Source organism: Lactuca serriola, chromosome 8 (genome assembly GCF_051521515.1).
Source record: "Lactuca serriola cultivar US96UC23 chromosome 8, Lser_US96UC23_V15, whole genome shotgun sequence".
NCBI classification, from domain to species: Eukaryota; Viridiplantae; Streptophyta; class Magnoliopsida; order Asterales; family Asteraceae; genus Lactuca; species Lactuca serriola.
In genome coordinates, this window is record NC_136415.1 from 177,999,004 (window position 1) to 178,014,768 (window position 15,765).

A 15,765-nucleotide genomic window follows, 5' to 3' on the forward strand; every position below is an offset into this window, starting at 1 on the left:
TAAAAAAATGAAGTTTAGATTTACCTTTCGTGTTCACGATGAAGTTGAAGATACAGACCCTAACCTTTTGCGTTCACGATGAAGTCGAAGATACCTTTCGAGACTGCAAGGTATGAATTCAACACCACCGTATCAAAGATCATGAAGGTGGTGGTACGTGACAAAGATGGCAGAACAGGGACGCAGATATATATATATATATATATATATATATATATATATATATATATATATATATATATATATATATATATATATGCGGCCAAGGTGAAAAATTGATGGTGTTGTTTGGTGAAGTCGTAAGTCTAGGTTCATTTTAGAGAGAAAAAGATGATGATGGTTGGTTGCTGAAGGCAACACCATGGCGGTGGCCAGTGGGTTGTAGGCATATTAGTGTTTCAAACAAAGAAGAGAGATGGGAGAAACCAACGGGTTTTTGAAGGCAAAACAAAATCGAGACTGACAGTGTTAAAAAAATAGATGAATGACGGTGTGGTGGTGAATTTCATGGAGGAAAATGGATATGACGATTTGAATGTGTCTCCTGGTTTGAATAAGTCTTCAATACTTTAAGCAAAAAAAATTAAGGTTGATAAAGTTATGTTGACGCGTTCTAGTAAAAAAGTACGATTTTTTTTTTTTGAAATTTAAATCCTCTATAGGTAAGATAAAGATGCGGTTTGAATGTTTCAATATTAGTTTTACATTTGTACTTAATGCATTGTATTTTGTAATTTGTTGATAAATGTTTGTATATTCAGCTTAAAAGCTTGTACGTCTTAAATCTATTTTTAGAAATAACGAAGTTTGTATAATAAGATAGTATAGATATATAGTTTGTTAGTTCAACTTGTTATATTTGTAGGTGGCTAACGTTCAAATAACTTGTAAAAAAAAATAGATTTTTACACATAAAATTACATTTAAACAGATATTTTGGAAATGTTTAGATCATTACTTGACTACTTTGAAATCCAACTCCTAAATTCGGGTTATACTCCAGGAAATATGATAAAAAAAAATTGGTTATCTTACAAAAATCCAAAAAATGTGGTTAACTTGTTTATAAAAGTCATTTTAATTAATCTCCCTTTACTTTAAGATACCATTATTCGGTTAAAAACATCCTAATCGACCAAAAAGGAGAAAAGAAACAATAAATGATCAAACACAATGATGATGTAGGGACTTATGTTTTATTCATCCGAAAAGGAAAATACAATCGGGTACATACGAACAAGAACAATAAATGATCAAAGTCCCTGACATGTGCACAACTCATGGACAAAACTGCAAATAAATAAATACACGACTTTCGTTTGGTCAAAATCTTCCAAGAAAAAGACGCCAACCAGAATCTCCAAACGTCAACGACAAAACAACAAGTTCCTCTGCCTCTTAGATAATCCAAAGATGAAATTCCCCTTCGAAATATTCTCTTTACTTTTCTGATTTCTCTGTGTTTTTGCTCTTTTCCAGTTATTTGCTCTTTTGTTTTTGGTATCATTTACCACACCCCAGTTACACGTCCATTTACAGTTATCGATGATTTGAAAAGCCCAGCAAAAACAGTCTAAAATCTGAAAACACAAAACGGAAGATCTCTCTCTCTTTCTTCTTTTTGAATATTCATGGAACAGCTAATCAACTTTATCATTCGACCACCCAGGTTTGCTTTTTATCGACTCTTTCACTTCAAATCTGATGTGGGTTTTGTCAAAATTTCGTTGATTTGATGATCTTCTGTTAATAAATTTTGGGTTTTTCGGATTGTAGAGAATCGTGGTTTTAATAGCTCCAGTTGAATAATCAGCTTAACATACGTTTAAGCTGAATTTCAATGTTCCGAGCTTCAATTACTAGTTTTCATTAGGGTTTAATAACAACTCTCTGTTAATTGAAATGAAGATTTTTGTTCGTTTCTTTAACATTGAGGATTTATGTAGTGAAATCTCTTTTTTCGGTTGCAGAGCTGAGTATAACCCGAAGAATGATTTACTTGATCCAGAGTTCATGCTTAAAGGAAAATGGTATCAACGGAAAGATTTGGAGGTATGTATGATTTAGGCCCATTTGTTTCATAGGATAGAAATAGCTTCCTACTTTCATACTATTTGTTTCTTAAAACATGTTACTTCAATTCTGTCTTATTATACATGAGAAAAATCAATCTCATTGTAGCGATATCATTCAAATACAAAGCAAATTTCATTTCTATAATTGTTTAACGTTATTTTCAGGTTATAAATAGCAAAGGCGATGTTCTTCAGTGTAGTCATTACATGCCAACTGTTCTCCCTGAAGGAAAGCCTCTGCCTTGTGTTATATACTGCCATGGCAACAGGTTAGTTAGTATATATATGTCGCCTCTTAGACACATTTGATATTAATGCTCAAATGTAACATTTGTATCTTTTGAGATTTTTGTCCTTTTTTACTTATTCAATTTTATTTTTATGTACTTATTTGGTTATATTATATAATTTATATCAGTGGGAGTCGTGCAGATGCTAGTGAAGCAGCTATAATATTATTGCCATCAAATATTACAGTTTTCACCCTCGACTTTTCTGGATCTGGACTCTCTGAAGGAGAGCATGTCAGTCTAGGGTGGTATGAGGTAAGTTTTGCTTTTTTCACAAGGGTAAAATCGTCCTTTACTCCCATTCAGACAGATAGACAGACAGACAAACGGTTGAATCGGTCCAAAAAAGTACAAACAAACATCGTTTTTAGTTAACATATCTATCCATACAGCACTTAATGGAAAAGAAAAATAAGAAACATACACTTTAGATACTTAAATTAAACCTATTAAATATATAATCAAATCAATTTTTTTATTTGGGTATTTTCAGAAGCAAGATTTGAAAGCTGTGGTAGATCATTTGAGGGATGATGGAAATGTTTCATTGATAGGCCTTTGGGGTCGATCTATGGGTGCTGTGACTAGGTATTTTAATTTTTTATATTCTTAAAGTTTTTTTTTTATAAATATTTTTTGCAGTGTATCGAGGTAGATATAACATTTAGCTTGACCTTGTCTTGTTTATAGAATATATGCAGACCATTTTTTCATTAGATTTGAATATTTTAACGATTTAATGTAACAAACTATTATTTTTTACAATCTAATGAATTAGCTTACATTTTTTCTTGTTACAACATTGTATTTTAAACAATCTACCCTATTATAGCAATATTTATTGCTTCCTAGGTGCATTTTTCAAAGTATAATGTTGTAATAAGAAAAAAAAAATTGAAATTACATTGCTATAATTGTATAAAGTTATTCACAAATAAATGAAAGTACACATTGCTGTTTCTTTCATTTAGCCCTAGTAAACTTTTTTATTAGGTTTTTATTATTGTTATTAAAATACTCATCTTCCTGTTTTAAGTTATTGACTTAAAATGTTCATCTTTTTCAGTCTCATGTATGGATCTGAGGACCCTTCAATTGCAGGAATGGTTCTTGATAGTCCTTTTTCTGATTTAGTTGATTTAATGATGGAACTTGTGGATACCTACAAATATCGTCTCCCCAAGTTTACTGTATGGAAGCTTACTAAAAATATATAACAGTTTTGAGTTTTTAATTTGATTTTCTTTTATTTTTATTTATTCAATTATTTTTTTCAGATTAAGTTTGCTATCCAGTACATGCGGAAGGCTATTCTAAAAAAGGCAAAATTTGACATTGTGGAGTTGAACACCATAAAGGTTTGTTTTATTATTAAGGCTACATTTGTTACACACGAGGAGGGCATTCACGTCTTTTTCATAGGTCTGTTTTTTTGTTGTCATTTTAGGTTGCCAAGTCTTCCTTTGTTCCGGTTCTTTTTGGTCATGCAGTTGATGATGACTTTATACAACCACATCACTCCGATCGTATTTATGAGGCTTACATGGTATATTACACACACACACACAAACACTATATTGTGGCTATTTCAAATTGATACAATAAGAATTCATTTTATTATTACAAAAATGGCAACATGCGGTTTATTTTGTTACATTTTGCAGGGTGACAAAAATATCATCAAATTTGAGGGTGATCACAACTCTCCACGTCCTCAATTCTATTTTGATTCTATTAACATATTTTTCCACAATGTCTTGCAACCTCCCGAAGATGAAGTTAGGAGAAGCTTGATTGACACGTCACTAAGTTACTTAGACAAGGTATAAATATACTTAAATTATGCATTAATCAATATATTTCCTATATAATATTCAAATCATATTTCTTTTTGAATTTCCCCCTAGGAATTTGACATGAGCGAGGATGAGGACAATCTTATATTTGCACCTCAAGGCATGCCATTTCTAATTTTTATTTTTATTTTATTTTATAGGAGTTGGTTTGGTATAATATTCTTTGAACCCCATTTGTTACACTGGTAGGACATGACAAGACAAGACAAGACAAGACATGACATGACATGACAGTAGTAGGGCTATTTTTGATGATGAGGGCATTGATGTCCTTTTTATAATTAAGATGGTCCCACCTTTTTGGGTGGAACAAAAAATGCAAATTTTGTCCTGTTGACATTAGTCTGTCGACATTATTCTGACAGTCTTAGTTCTAGTGCATGACAAATGCAGTGCAACCTGTTGTGCTCTGTCTTATGTAACAAGTGGAGCCTTAAGGATCCTTTCCTTATATTTGTTTAATAATTGCATATTCAGCATCAAGTAGCACCGAAGAAGTCATTGACCAAGTTCGTCATAAAAGACCAATGAGCAAGATAGAGGTGCCTTGTGAAATGTCATCAACGTATAAACAATGTAACGTAGAGGTATCTTTCTTGTTTCTAGTTAAATCATATTTCTATCTCACTTCATCTTTACAACAAAACTAGAAGAATTTGTGGGTATAAGTTTCAATTTTTTGTTTTTTTATGACAATGGAGATATTGATACTTACTACTAAATATCATTGTATGTGCAGGAAGAAGAAAGTACAAAGGGGGGTGTTTCATCATTGTCAAAAATGATTAATTTTGAGTTTTGTAACGGATCTTCTTACGAACATGATGACCTCACATCAATAGATGATGATGAATATGTTGAGTATCCACTTCATAATGTTGACGATATTCCATGCAACAAAGAGGAAGAAGAAAGGGTATGTATATGTCTTGTCATGTTTTGTCCTATGTGTATATGCATTTTACGTCTTTTGCGCAGACAGATGGATCCAATGCAAATCCGCCTCCCACCTTTTTGGTGGGATAAATATTATAGCTTTTGTCCCATTTATATCGGTTTGATTCCAATGCATGTCAAACAATGCACAATTTGTTTTGTCATGTCTTGTCCTGAATATCAATTCTTTTATCACAGTACAATGCAGGCCAAACACAGTGCTGAGCTGTCATGTCTTGTCATGTTTTGTCCTATGTGTATATGCATTTTACAAATTCTAACCATATATTGGTTTCATCTTGCTAAAAAACTTTAGATGCTCATGGAAGCTGTACTACTTTCTTTAAACCAAGATGCAACTCCTTTAGGTGATCAACAGCCTATAGACCCAACGGCTTGTAGAAGTGATGAGTCACCTTCTGAGGTAAAGTCTCGGTGCAATGCCACGTCATCACCATCAAATGCAACTGCGTCTGTGGAAGATTCTGGAAGTAACAGTAGAACTTCTGCTGGTACTATCGCCGCCAGCTCATCTGATGACATGGCTGATGGGATAAAAGCCACAGTGACAGTTGTGAAAAGTCCGTCTATTAGCATAATGGACAGTTTCTTACGTGGTTGGGATTTAAACTTTTTCAAAACCAGATAATCATATGTTATTATTGATTAATTTTGTGGCTTTTGATTTCATACATATTGTATATTAGGTGTTAACTTTGGTTCTTTTATGATTGTATGGAAACAAAATATCGTTTGTGTTTCTTGCGTCTAATTTCTTGATCTTACAGGATATAACATAACATATTGTATTGTTTTTGGCGTACATTGAACAGGAAAATGAGACTAATAATGGTGTCCAGACTCTAAATAAATACAAAACTAATTAGTATAATGATCAAAGGTGACTTCATACCAAAAGGATCTATTTAGTAATAATCATTGTTCGCTAAAAGTAATTACCGTCTTAATAAGAAAAAAAAAAGGAATATTGTTGGTGGGTAAATTGATGTCCTTTGGCAAGTAAATTAGCTTTTAACTGTAAGACTTTGTACAAGACAGCTAGGCTTGGTATGTGCAATTGTTTGATGTATATAGTTTTAATAAATTTATGTACAATTCTAAGAAACCTAAAAGCACTAACTATTTAATTATCTTTAGCAATAAATCTAGAACTCGATAGTAATCATAGATAGAATTTTTCTTATTACTTCATACCCAAGCATAAAACATGAGAGGTATTATAAGGGAGTACAAGATTATAAAGATGGTAAACAGGCTAAATAAAAGGAAAAAATAAAGCAAATAAAATATAAAAGATATCTTATGATATGGTTTCCAACTAGAAGGAATTTAGGGTTTAGGGTTGTTTTGCTTATTTGCTTAATATAGCATCCTATTTTAATTTTTTTAAATGTAACTCTTAAAAAATATAAAGATGAAACTACCAAAACCATAAAGAAATGTCCATTTTTTTCAAACCTGCTGGCCAATATATTACTGAAAGGGGCAGAATAGTCTTTTTGTCTGTTATTATCCTTGTCCTAATCCCTAAAAAAAATCATGTAATATATTAACTACTATTATATTATCTAGACCAAAATTTATAAAAGTGATGGTGTTTTAGTAAACTAAAAAGTCAATATTTTGATAGAAAAGAAAATAAAAACCCATCACTGAACGGTTCATAAACGATTAATCTATTGATAACAAATTCTAACAACTTGCTAGAACAACTTTTAAAAAAAAAACACAAATGATTATGCTACCACATACCTTTCAACACACACTAACAATATTTCCCCTGCGGCCGATGGTTTTGTTGCGAGAAAAATAATTTACGGGAAGCAAGGCAGCAAGTCAGGCAATCCATAATACTAACAATCATTTATGTGGGTGAAAAATCAAAATTATAACAGAAGTATGATGCTGTTTCTTGCATATAATCCTTAAGTTATTTTCCTAAAAAATAAGATATAAAAAAATTAAATTCAATAATTTCATTTGCAAATCATCCATGGAACGAAAACAATATAGATACAATAAAAGGAAGCAAGGGCAATGGTCGGCTGAAATTGTTATAAACGCGCAGTAAGGTTTTTTATATATTAAGCAGAACTATTGTATATAATTTTATAAGTAATATTATATGAAAGTCTAACATTTTCAATACATATACTTCTTCATGAAGGTCCCATTTGTCCTGTTCCCACCAATTTTAACACAGAAACTAAAGCATCAAGCTTCTCAGGCGTAAAGCTCCCTTGCTTTATAAATTGCATTTCCTACATAAGTTTGTAGGATATATGTATACATATTGTTAGGAAATATGTAGAGAAATTTTTAGATATGGTTTTGGTAAGGTGATCATGGTTTATGCATATTACCTTTTTGAGGGCATATTAGTCTTCAAATAAACAAACATATTATGATAAGAGAATGTAAACTTTGAAAGCTAAATTTGCAAATGGATGATAAATTTTAGTTGGTGGAGAAAGATGGCTGAAATTGATAAGAATACTTTACCATTTATTGATTTCAAACCCAGATTTTAAATAGTCATTTTAACAAACACCTGGTGCGCTTCGTCCATTTCTTCAAACTTCTCTAATAATCATGAACACACACAGCTGTTCCTGCAACCTCATCCCGTCAAACACCTGAAAAACGAAACAAAATCCAGTGTTTTTTGAAAGCTAGAAAAGAAAGAAAATGAATAATCGAAAACGAACCTTAAATTGATTCCCAGAGAAAGAACGGAAACTGATAGGAGAAGCAGTGAAGGAAACGTAGAACCGTTAAGAAAAGAGGAAATCGATGATGTCGTCGGCGCCCTGATCCAAAGAACCACCACCAAACGGTCTCTGACTGCTGCTCCTTCAGCAGTCGTCGATCACCAGCAACAGCTCCAACGTCAGTCACAATGATGATCGTCAACCGTCGACCGCCTTCAATATTGGCGACGTAACAAATCTGCCCGGGTGGGAACCGAACACCCCGCTGCTCCGAAGAGAGAAAAGAAAGGAGATCGGAGGAAATGAGAGACGAGTTTTATTAAAAGAGGAAGCGGAAGGAAATGAAAGGAAACTTTCCTCCTATCTTTCCTCCCGATTTGGGAGGATTTGAAAAGAAAGAACAAAATGTTTAACTTTCCTTCCATTTCTCTCTGACTCGGGAGCACAAATGACAATTTATTTTTCCTTTCTTTTCTCTTCTTTTCTCTCCTTACTTTCTTTTCTCTTCTCTTCTTTTCTTTGCTATAACTCAGGAGCGGGGTGGAAGGGTTTCGAGGGAAGGAGAAGACAGTGGAGAATGGATTTAATCCATATGTATGGCGGTGACGCAGATGATTGGCTGAGAAAACGGTGGAGGAAGCAGATGTAAAACACGTGTGGTGTAGGGAGCAAAATGCTAACTTATAAAATACGTGTACCCAAAATCTGAAGATCAAAAAGTATATAAAAAATGTTCAAGGAGTTAAGTGTAAAATTCAAAAAAATTACATGGCAATTGTGGTAAACCGGCAGAAACTTGTGGCCAAAGTCCAAATAACAATAGATTCGTGTTCCCCAACCCTCTTGTGAATTAATATATATATAATACTCCCCCTCAAGATGGAGGATGGAGGTTCCTAATGCCCATCTTGCCAAGAAGGAACTTAAGTCGGGGTGTGCCAAAACCTTTTGTGAGTAAATCTACAATCTGTAGCTTGCTATCAATGGGCATATGTAGAATCTCTTTGGACTCAACTCTTTCACCAACAAAGAAACAATCTATTTCAACATGTTTTGTCCTTTCATGGAACACTGGGTTATTGGCAATGTGTCAAGTAGCCTGGTTATCATAGAATAGAGGAATAGAGGAGTTGGAGTGTCTACGACAATTCCAAAATCCTATAGCAACCATCGAACCCATAATATTTTGCTAACAATAGAAACCATAACTCTATATTTAACTTCTGCAGAGGATCGGGAGACAACTGATTGCTTCTTTGTTTTCCAAGAAATGGGAACACCTCCAAGCATAAGCAAGTAACCCGTCCTCGAGTGTCTCGTATAAGGACATCCAAGCTAGTCTGAGTCGCAAAAAGCAGTAAGAATCGGATCTGTGGCTCGAGAAAGTAGAATTCCTTGTCTTAGTGTACCCTTTAAGTATCTCAATACGCGATTGGCAGCTTCCATATGATTACGTCTTGGGTCAATGACAAACTGGCATAAAATATTGACAACATAATTAATATCGGGGCGAATGGCTTGGAGATAAAGTAAACATCCAATGAGCCGACGATATTGACCGGCATCAACTTGGGCTTCATTTTCTCCTTTGTCAAGGTGTAAGTTTTGCTCAATGGGAAAGAACTTGGCTTGCATCCCATCATTCCACTATCCTCAAGAATGTAAAGGATGTATTTTCTTTGACTTATAACCAACCCATCATCAGTCTTCACAACTTCAATGCTAAGAAAGTACTTTATATGATCAAGATCTTTAATGTTGAATATATCATCAAGCAGTTTTGATATCTTGAACTCGTGAAAAATCATTTCCAACTATAATGACATCATCTACGTAGATTAAAATTACGATAAATGACTCTTCTTTCCTGTATATAAACAAGGAGTGATCAACTTTGGAAGGATGAAAAACTAAGCTTACAAGAAAGGTGGTGAACTTGTGATACCGGTTTCAAGAAACTTGCTCTAATCCATAGAGAGATTTTTGTAAGCTTGATGGATTTTCATGTACATTCTTCATCTATATCGCCATGAAGAAAGGCGTTATTTACGTCAAGTTATTGAATGGTCGAGTTCTTCTTTGTAGCAACAACCAAGAGAGTTCGCACAGTCACTAACTTTGCAATTGGTGCAAAAGTATCGTGATAATCAACACCTTCTATTTGAGTGAACCCATTTGCAACCAGTCGGTCCTTGTATCGTTCCACATCTCTATTGGGTTTACATTTTATTTTATAAACCCATTTAGAGTCGGTAACACACTTCCCTTTGGGCAAATTTGTCAAGGTCTAATTTCGTTCCTTTTAAACGCTTTGATTTCTTGTTGCATGGCTTTACGCCGATGTTCATCTTGAGATTTCTGCTTAAAAAATTTCAGCTCAACATCGGAAACGATGGCCGGTAAAAAACCTTTGTGATTATTAGAGAACTTTTCATATGAAATAATGTTGGATATAGGGTGTACCGTTGAGGCTTCTTGATCGAAGGCAGGTTGCTTGTGATTGATGGAAGGGGGAAGTTTGATGACATAATCATCAAAGAGCTTCGGTTGCGATCGTTGTCTCTTATTTTTTTATCTTGGCTTGATCCCGAAGCTCATTATCTTGCTTGAAAATAACTTAGTTATCATGACAATCAGATTCCATTGTATTGGGTTCTTCCTCACCATGTATTGTAGATTTTGATTCGTTTTGAACATGATCACCAGAGAGGGTATCAATGTCATTGTGGTTTTGTTGGTTTTCATCATGTGTGGGTTCAACTGTCTGGGCTGGTTCATGATCTTCATGAAACAGGCTACCATGAAGTTTTATGTGATCTTCATCTTCATAATTCTCATTGGTTTTGATGTTTTTGAAAGGGAATCTATCTTCACAAAACAAAACATCTCTACTTACTATGATTCTTTTGTCTTGAATGTCATAGATTTTGTATCATTTAGTTCCTTCGGGATAACCCAAAAATACACCTAGTTTTCCCTTTTCTTCAAACTTATCTCCTTTAAATATATATTTTTGAAGTAAACAATACAACCAAAAATCCTCATATAACTCTGTTTAGGTTCTTGATTCCAAACAATCTCATAAGGAGTCTTGTTTTCAATTACCTTGGAGGGGATACGATTTATTATATACGTAGCAGTGAGAATACATTCTCCCCAGAACCTTTTTGGTAGATTTGATTAATCAAATTTGAGAGCTCGGGCTGTTTCCAATAAATGACGATGCTTTCTTTCAACAATGTCATTTTGTTGTGGTGTGGGCAGGTTGTTTCTAACAAGATTCCATTATGATTGTAAAAGTTGATCATGGAATTAGATGTAATTTCTCCACCATTGTCCCACCTAACCTTATTTATTTGTTTTCCAAATTAAACTTCAACCATTTTGTGAAAGTCAACAAGATATTTACTAGCATCGTTTTTATGTTTGATGAGAAAAACCTATACAACCCTACTATTATCATCAACAATGGTGAGAAAATAACTAGCTTTTGTGAAAGATGGCACACGATATCCACCCAAAATGTTACAATGTATTAAATCAAAATTTGCTTTACTTTTAGTCAAACTAATAGGAAAATGTATTCGGGAAAGTTTTGCCTTTGCACAAGAATCACACGTTTTATTAATATGTTCAATATAATTACTTTAAAAAAAATTAACTCTAGAAATCTTTCCTTTTGATGCATGTCACGGTCTTTTGTGCCAAATATCCACAGTAGTCACCATCGCCCTTCTTTCTTCCAACATCCCCAATCGATACAATCCCCCCTTCGCATCTACCTACTCCAATCAAGTTCCTCGTCGGTAACCCCTAAATTACAAAAAATCAGGAAAGAAAGTTACATCACATTGAAGATCTTTCCTTAAGCGGCTAACAGAAAGAAGATTGCATTTAAAATCAGGAACACAAAGAGCTCCATTTACTTTAAGTCCTCTTGGGGGTGTGCAATCGCTCCTACCCTTCACGGGAATGTTAACTCCATTTGGTATGAAAACTGGTGGTTCACTGGAAAATTTATTTTTGTGCATGAGGATGTTTGGAGAATGAGTTATATGTTCGGTGCAACCCCAGTCAACAATCAATTCTACTTCCACTCCTCTTTTACCTACCATGTTGGTGATGCATCCTGTTCCTTTGTTTTCGCCTGTTCCAAAGAAGTGCGTAACAAACAACTTATATTGTTCATTAGTTAAGCCTTGTATGGGACTTGAGTCAGATTCGGTGCACACTGGCATCGGTTTGATCTTTTCTCCCTTCTTTATGGGCCACCATTCTGGATACCCAACAAGCTTGAAGCATCCTTCATGTTTGTGACCATTCCTCCTACAAATTGTACAATCCTCATTTTCTGTTCCATCTTTCACATTATTTGAATAGCTTCTTTCTTTTCTTTGATTGGCGGCATTGTAATCACACCTCTATGAAGTCTTGAACGCAGCTGCTTCAGGTGGTGCTCTCTTGTCATTGGAAATAGTCCTTCGTCTCTCATCTTCCAAGACCATATGGTAGGCCAAGGAAGGTGTTGGTTTTGTTACCAAAATTTGATTTTGGTCACAGTAAACTCAACATCCAAGCCCATAAGGAACTCGTGCAACCGTTCCTTTTCTTGGTATTACATCATCTTCTTGCTAATATCACAATCACATTTGTCGTATTCACAATGAGGAAGGGGCTGAATTGACTGAGTTGTTGGGTTTTGAGCATTCTAACACTCCAATGGTGTACATGCAACCCTAGAAACCTTGGATCTATGTTTTCCTCTAAAATACATGCAAATAAGAGTTTCCAAGGTTTACATCCTAACTAGCATAGCATGGAGAGCAAGGATCATAAAATACTAGAAGAATGACATATCTTTTGATGTGGCTTAAAGTCTTGATCTTTAAGAGCTTAGCCCCAATAGTGTGGAAGCCTCAAGTGGAATCAAAAATCACCCAAAATAACTTGGAAATACTCAAGAGAATATGTTGCACTCCTAAAATCGGCCACCACTCTTATTCACACACCACTAGTACCAATTCTAGAACCAAGGACTCCTTTATATAGTATGGAGGATTAGGGTTAAACCCTAATGCCCATGACTCTTCATTTACCTAGGATCCATGGGTTAAAAGCTCCATGGACTATCCATGGACTCCATATACTCTTAGCCCATCCTAAATAAATCTTAGCCCAATCCATATATATAAACAAGAGTCCATATTTAATTAGCTCCATTTTGATCACTAAATTAATTCTTGATCGATACTAATTAAATAATTATGATATCATATTAATATATTATAACTAATAATATATTAATATATCATAAACATCTTATTCTCAAAAATATATCCATACAAGTTGTTAGGTGAAGTGCAACCCAAATGGACCATTCTACTCTCTGGTCGAATACACACCAATAATAGTTATGAGCTTAGACATCTAATCCAACAATCTCCCACTTGGATAAGTCTAAAACTATTAGTACATATGACTCCAAGATCCTGACTAGCAATCGTAGCTCCTAAAGCCGTTGTCGAACTCTGACCTAGTCAAATGACTTGTCCATTAGATAAGGGATCATATAATCCTCTGTTCTTATGATATCAGCCGGACGAATACATGGAACAATGTCGTACTTATTTTCCAGCAGTTGTTTCTCGATCTCTGATTTTTTTGACTTAGAACTAAATTGAACACATCAATTAGGTTCTGGCCAGGCCCGACACATAAGTCAAAACCAAATCATCGAGGGGCTCAGATATCTCTTCTATTGCTAGAAAGAACAGATAAACTTCGACTCATATGCTTGTACTAACTACTTGTTGAATTATGCACAAAAGCACGTTTTATGATATTATTGTCTCATGATCACTCGAGATAAATTCCATGAAGTGATACAAGTGAGCGTGGTTTTAATCCAATACTCAGAACTTATGAGCACTCATGAATTTTGTAGCAACCATTGCTATGTCTAATGCACCTTAGACAAATGTTACAAGCCAGATTCATGAAAGTCTTGATTCATATCTACTTCCAAAATATAACCAACTGTGGATGGTTTGAATAACTTAGTCATCCAGGAAGATCAACGACCTAGTTATTCTAGAAGTCAAAACACGTAAAGTGAAACACAAGAATAATACTAATCCTATATGGCCCCAACAGTTTGAGAGTAAATGAAAACACATTTTATCTAAGCACCATATTAATTACTCATTGTTCAATGTTTCGATTTTATCAACTTAATACTTGAGTAGAAAAAACAATAGCCATGCCATGCTCCAAGCATGCACACTATGTTTACCTATGGTCCTTTCTCTTGTGAAATAGATCAATTAAACACAACTCCAATGATGCTTATTTCACAATCCAAATCCCTTTTGTAAATGTAAGAATACCAAACTCTTGCCATTTACAGTAATCTGTTAGATTCTAAACTTATATGCGATGATTCTCTTGTAATGACTATGCACAAAAGTCACAAAGATTTGGCTACAGTCATTACAAAGAATTCCAATGGAGAGCAATTCCATGGAACCAAAGTCTGAAATTCAAAGTTCATTCCTTTGAACATCCTTCTCGCATTAAGCTTTCTAATCTTACATAGATTTAAAGAATAACTTATGCCTATGAAAACAATTCCATATTACCATTTTGACTATCACTTCTGAACAAGAGTTGCCTCATTTTCAGAATATGTCAATATGGTCCTTTCTAAAGTTCACATTATACTTACAATTGTCCACGAGCAACCAATCTTTGGTAAACCTCAGATTGTCCTCGACAATTGCTTAATCATTTTAGTCATATCCAGTTCTATTCCTTTTTTCCCTCTTAATGCCCTAAGCATTTGGAAAATTTAAAATGGACGTAATCGATCCTATAACCGAAGCATATGAGACACGATTCATGCTATAAAATTTTATTTCCCATGTTCTCACAATTCGAACTATGAAGAGGGATGTCGTAATCATAATCGAATTTTGAGAACACCATATATATATAGAATTTCCTTATTTTGAACCATTCCAACATAACATTCATATATATCCTTGAGTAAAGCTGATTAAAATCTAAATCTAAGCTTGTAGAAATAGAATGAAGTATAAAATCCTCTCCCTTAATTATAGCAAAACAACTTTTCAAACCCGAATTGAAACTTTTGTTTTCTATAATTAACATTGCTAACTTGCAACACTTAACATAATACTGATGTTCCCACTAACATGATGATTATTAGCATAACACTTATGCTCCCACTAGCTCTAACATGTATCCAAAAATCAATTGGACTTCATGAAATCCATACTTTATTGACTTTCTTTCCAAAGTTCAGATTGCTGGTACGAGATGCTTTGATAAGACTTTATCAAAATCATAGACCTTTCCTTGGATAGCTCACATGTGTGTCTAAACAATTTTAGAACTATGAAAAGGGATGCCGTAATAATAGTCTCAATTATTTAGAACTTTTCCATTTCTCACAAGTCTATGTTAGTGTGCCGGTTAACCACACACGCTCCACTAACGACTTTGAGAATGCAAATGTCACAATTGCTATCTACTTAAAATCTACCTAGTGAAAGCGTTTCCTCACCATCATTTTCATGACTCGGAGTGAAACTCTATGACACTTAGATTTTATGGTGTATGTGTTTCTATCTATGTGAATTTGTCAAAACCATAATCACAAGACAAGGTTTAGTGACAAATCCAAACTCATATGGATTGAACTTGTGTCGTCTTAACTTCTTCCCACCTGGCAGCACAAGGGCCTACCATTGCTTCCAAGTTGTTATGCAACCAATTGAGAACTCTCAGAACTCATACGCAAAGCCAACTTTAACTGGAATGTGCATAGAAATAGGAATATGTCAACACGATAGGT

The 15,765-nt window shown here is 34.3% G+C and overlaps 1 protein-coding gene and 1 long non-coding RNA gene across 3 annotated transcripts; one reads left to right on the forward strand and one right to left on the reverse strand.

The window, feature by feature from the left end:
• The first annotated feature begins 1,272 nt into the window (after positions 1–1,272).
• On the forward strand, positions 1,273–5,917 carry LOC145066028 (uncharacterized). Of its 2 annotated transcripts, XM_079013178.1 has the most exons (13): positions 1,273–1,669; positions 1,971–2,052; positions 2,241–2,344; positions 2,494–2,620; positions 2,859–2,953; positions 3,432–3,555; positions 3,643–3,723; positions 3,813–3,911; positions 4,030–4,188; positions 4,273–4,321; positions 4,699–4,808; positions 4,961–5,137; positions 5,474–5,917. In XM_079013178.1, the coding sequence occupies exons 1-13, from the start codon at positions 1,632–1,634 to the stop codon at positions 5,804–5,806; spliced, it is 1,578 nt and encodes a 525-aa protein (XP_078869304.1). In that variant the 5' UTR covers positions 1,273–1,631; the 3' UTR covers positions 5,807–5,917. The 2 variants fall into 2 exon arrangements, with proteins under 2 accessions (XP_078869304.1, XP_078869305.1); XM_079013179.1 differs by lacking the exons at positions 1,273–1,669; positions 1,971–2,052 and having other exon boundaries at positions 2,264–2,344; positions 2,508–2,620.
• Positions 5,918–7,229: 1,312 nt separating this feature from the next.
• On the reverse strand, positions 7,230–8,217 carry LOC145066029 (uncharacterized). Its single transcript, XR_013688612.1, has 3 exons — positions 7,887–8,217; positions 7,681–7,814; positions 7,230–7,439 (listed from the first exon to the last, which is right to left on the reverse strand). It is a non-coding gene; the product is annotated as an uncharacterized LOC145066029 (long non-coding RNA).
• Positions 8,218–15,765: the final 7,548 nt, after the last annotated feature.

Coding starts and splice junctions, on each gene's coding strand:
- LOC145066028 (XM_079013178.1), top strand. CDS start 1,632: ATGGAACAGCTAATCAACTTTATCATTCGACCACCCAG. Junction 3,556..3,642: donor ATCGTCTCCCCAAGTTTACT/GTATGGAAGCTT, acceptor TATTTTTTTCAG/ATTAAGTTTGCTATCCAGTA. Junction 5,138..5,473: donor ACAAAGAGGAAGAAGAAAGG/GTATGTATATGT, acceptor AAAAAACTTTAG/ATGCTCATGGAAGCTGTACT.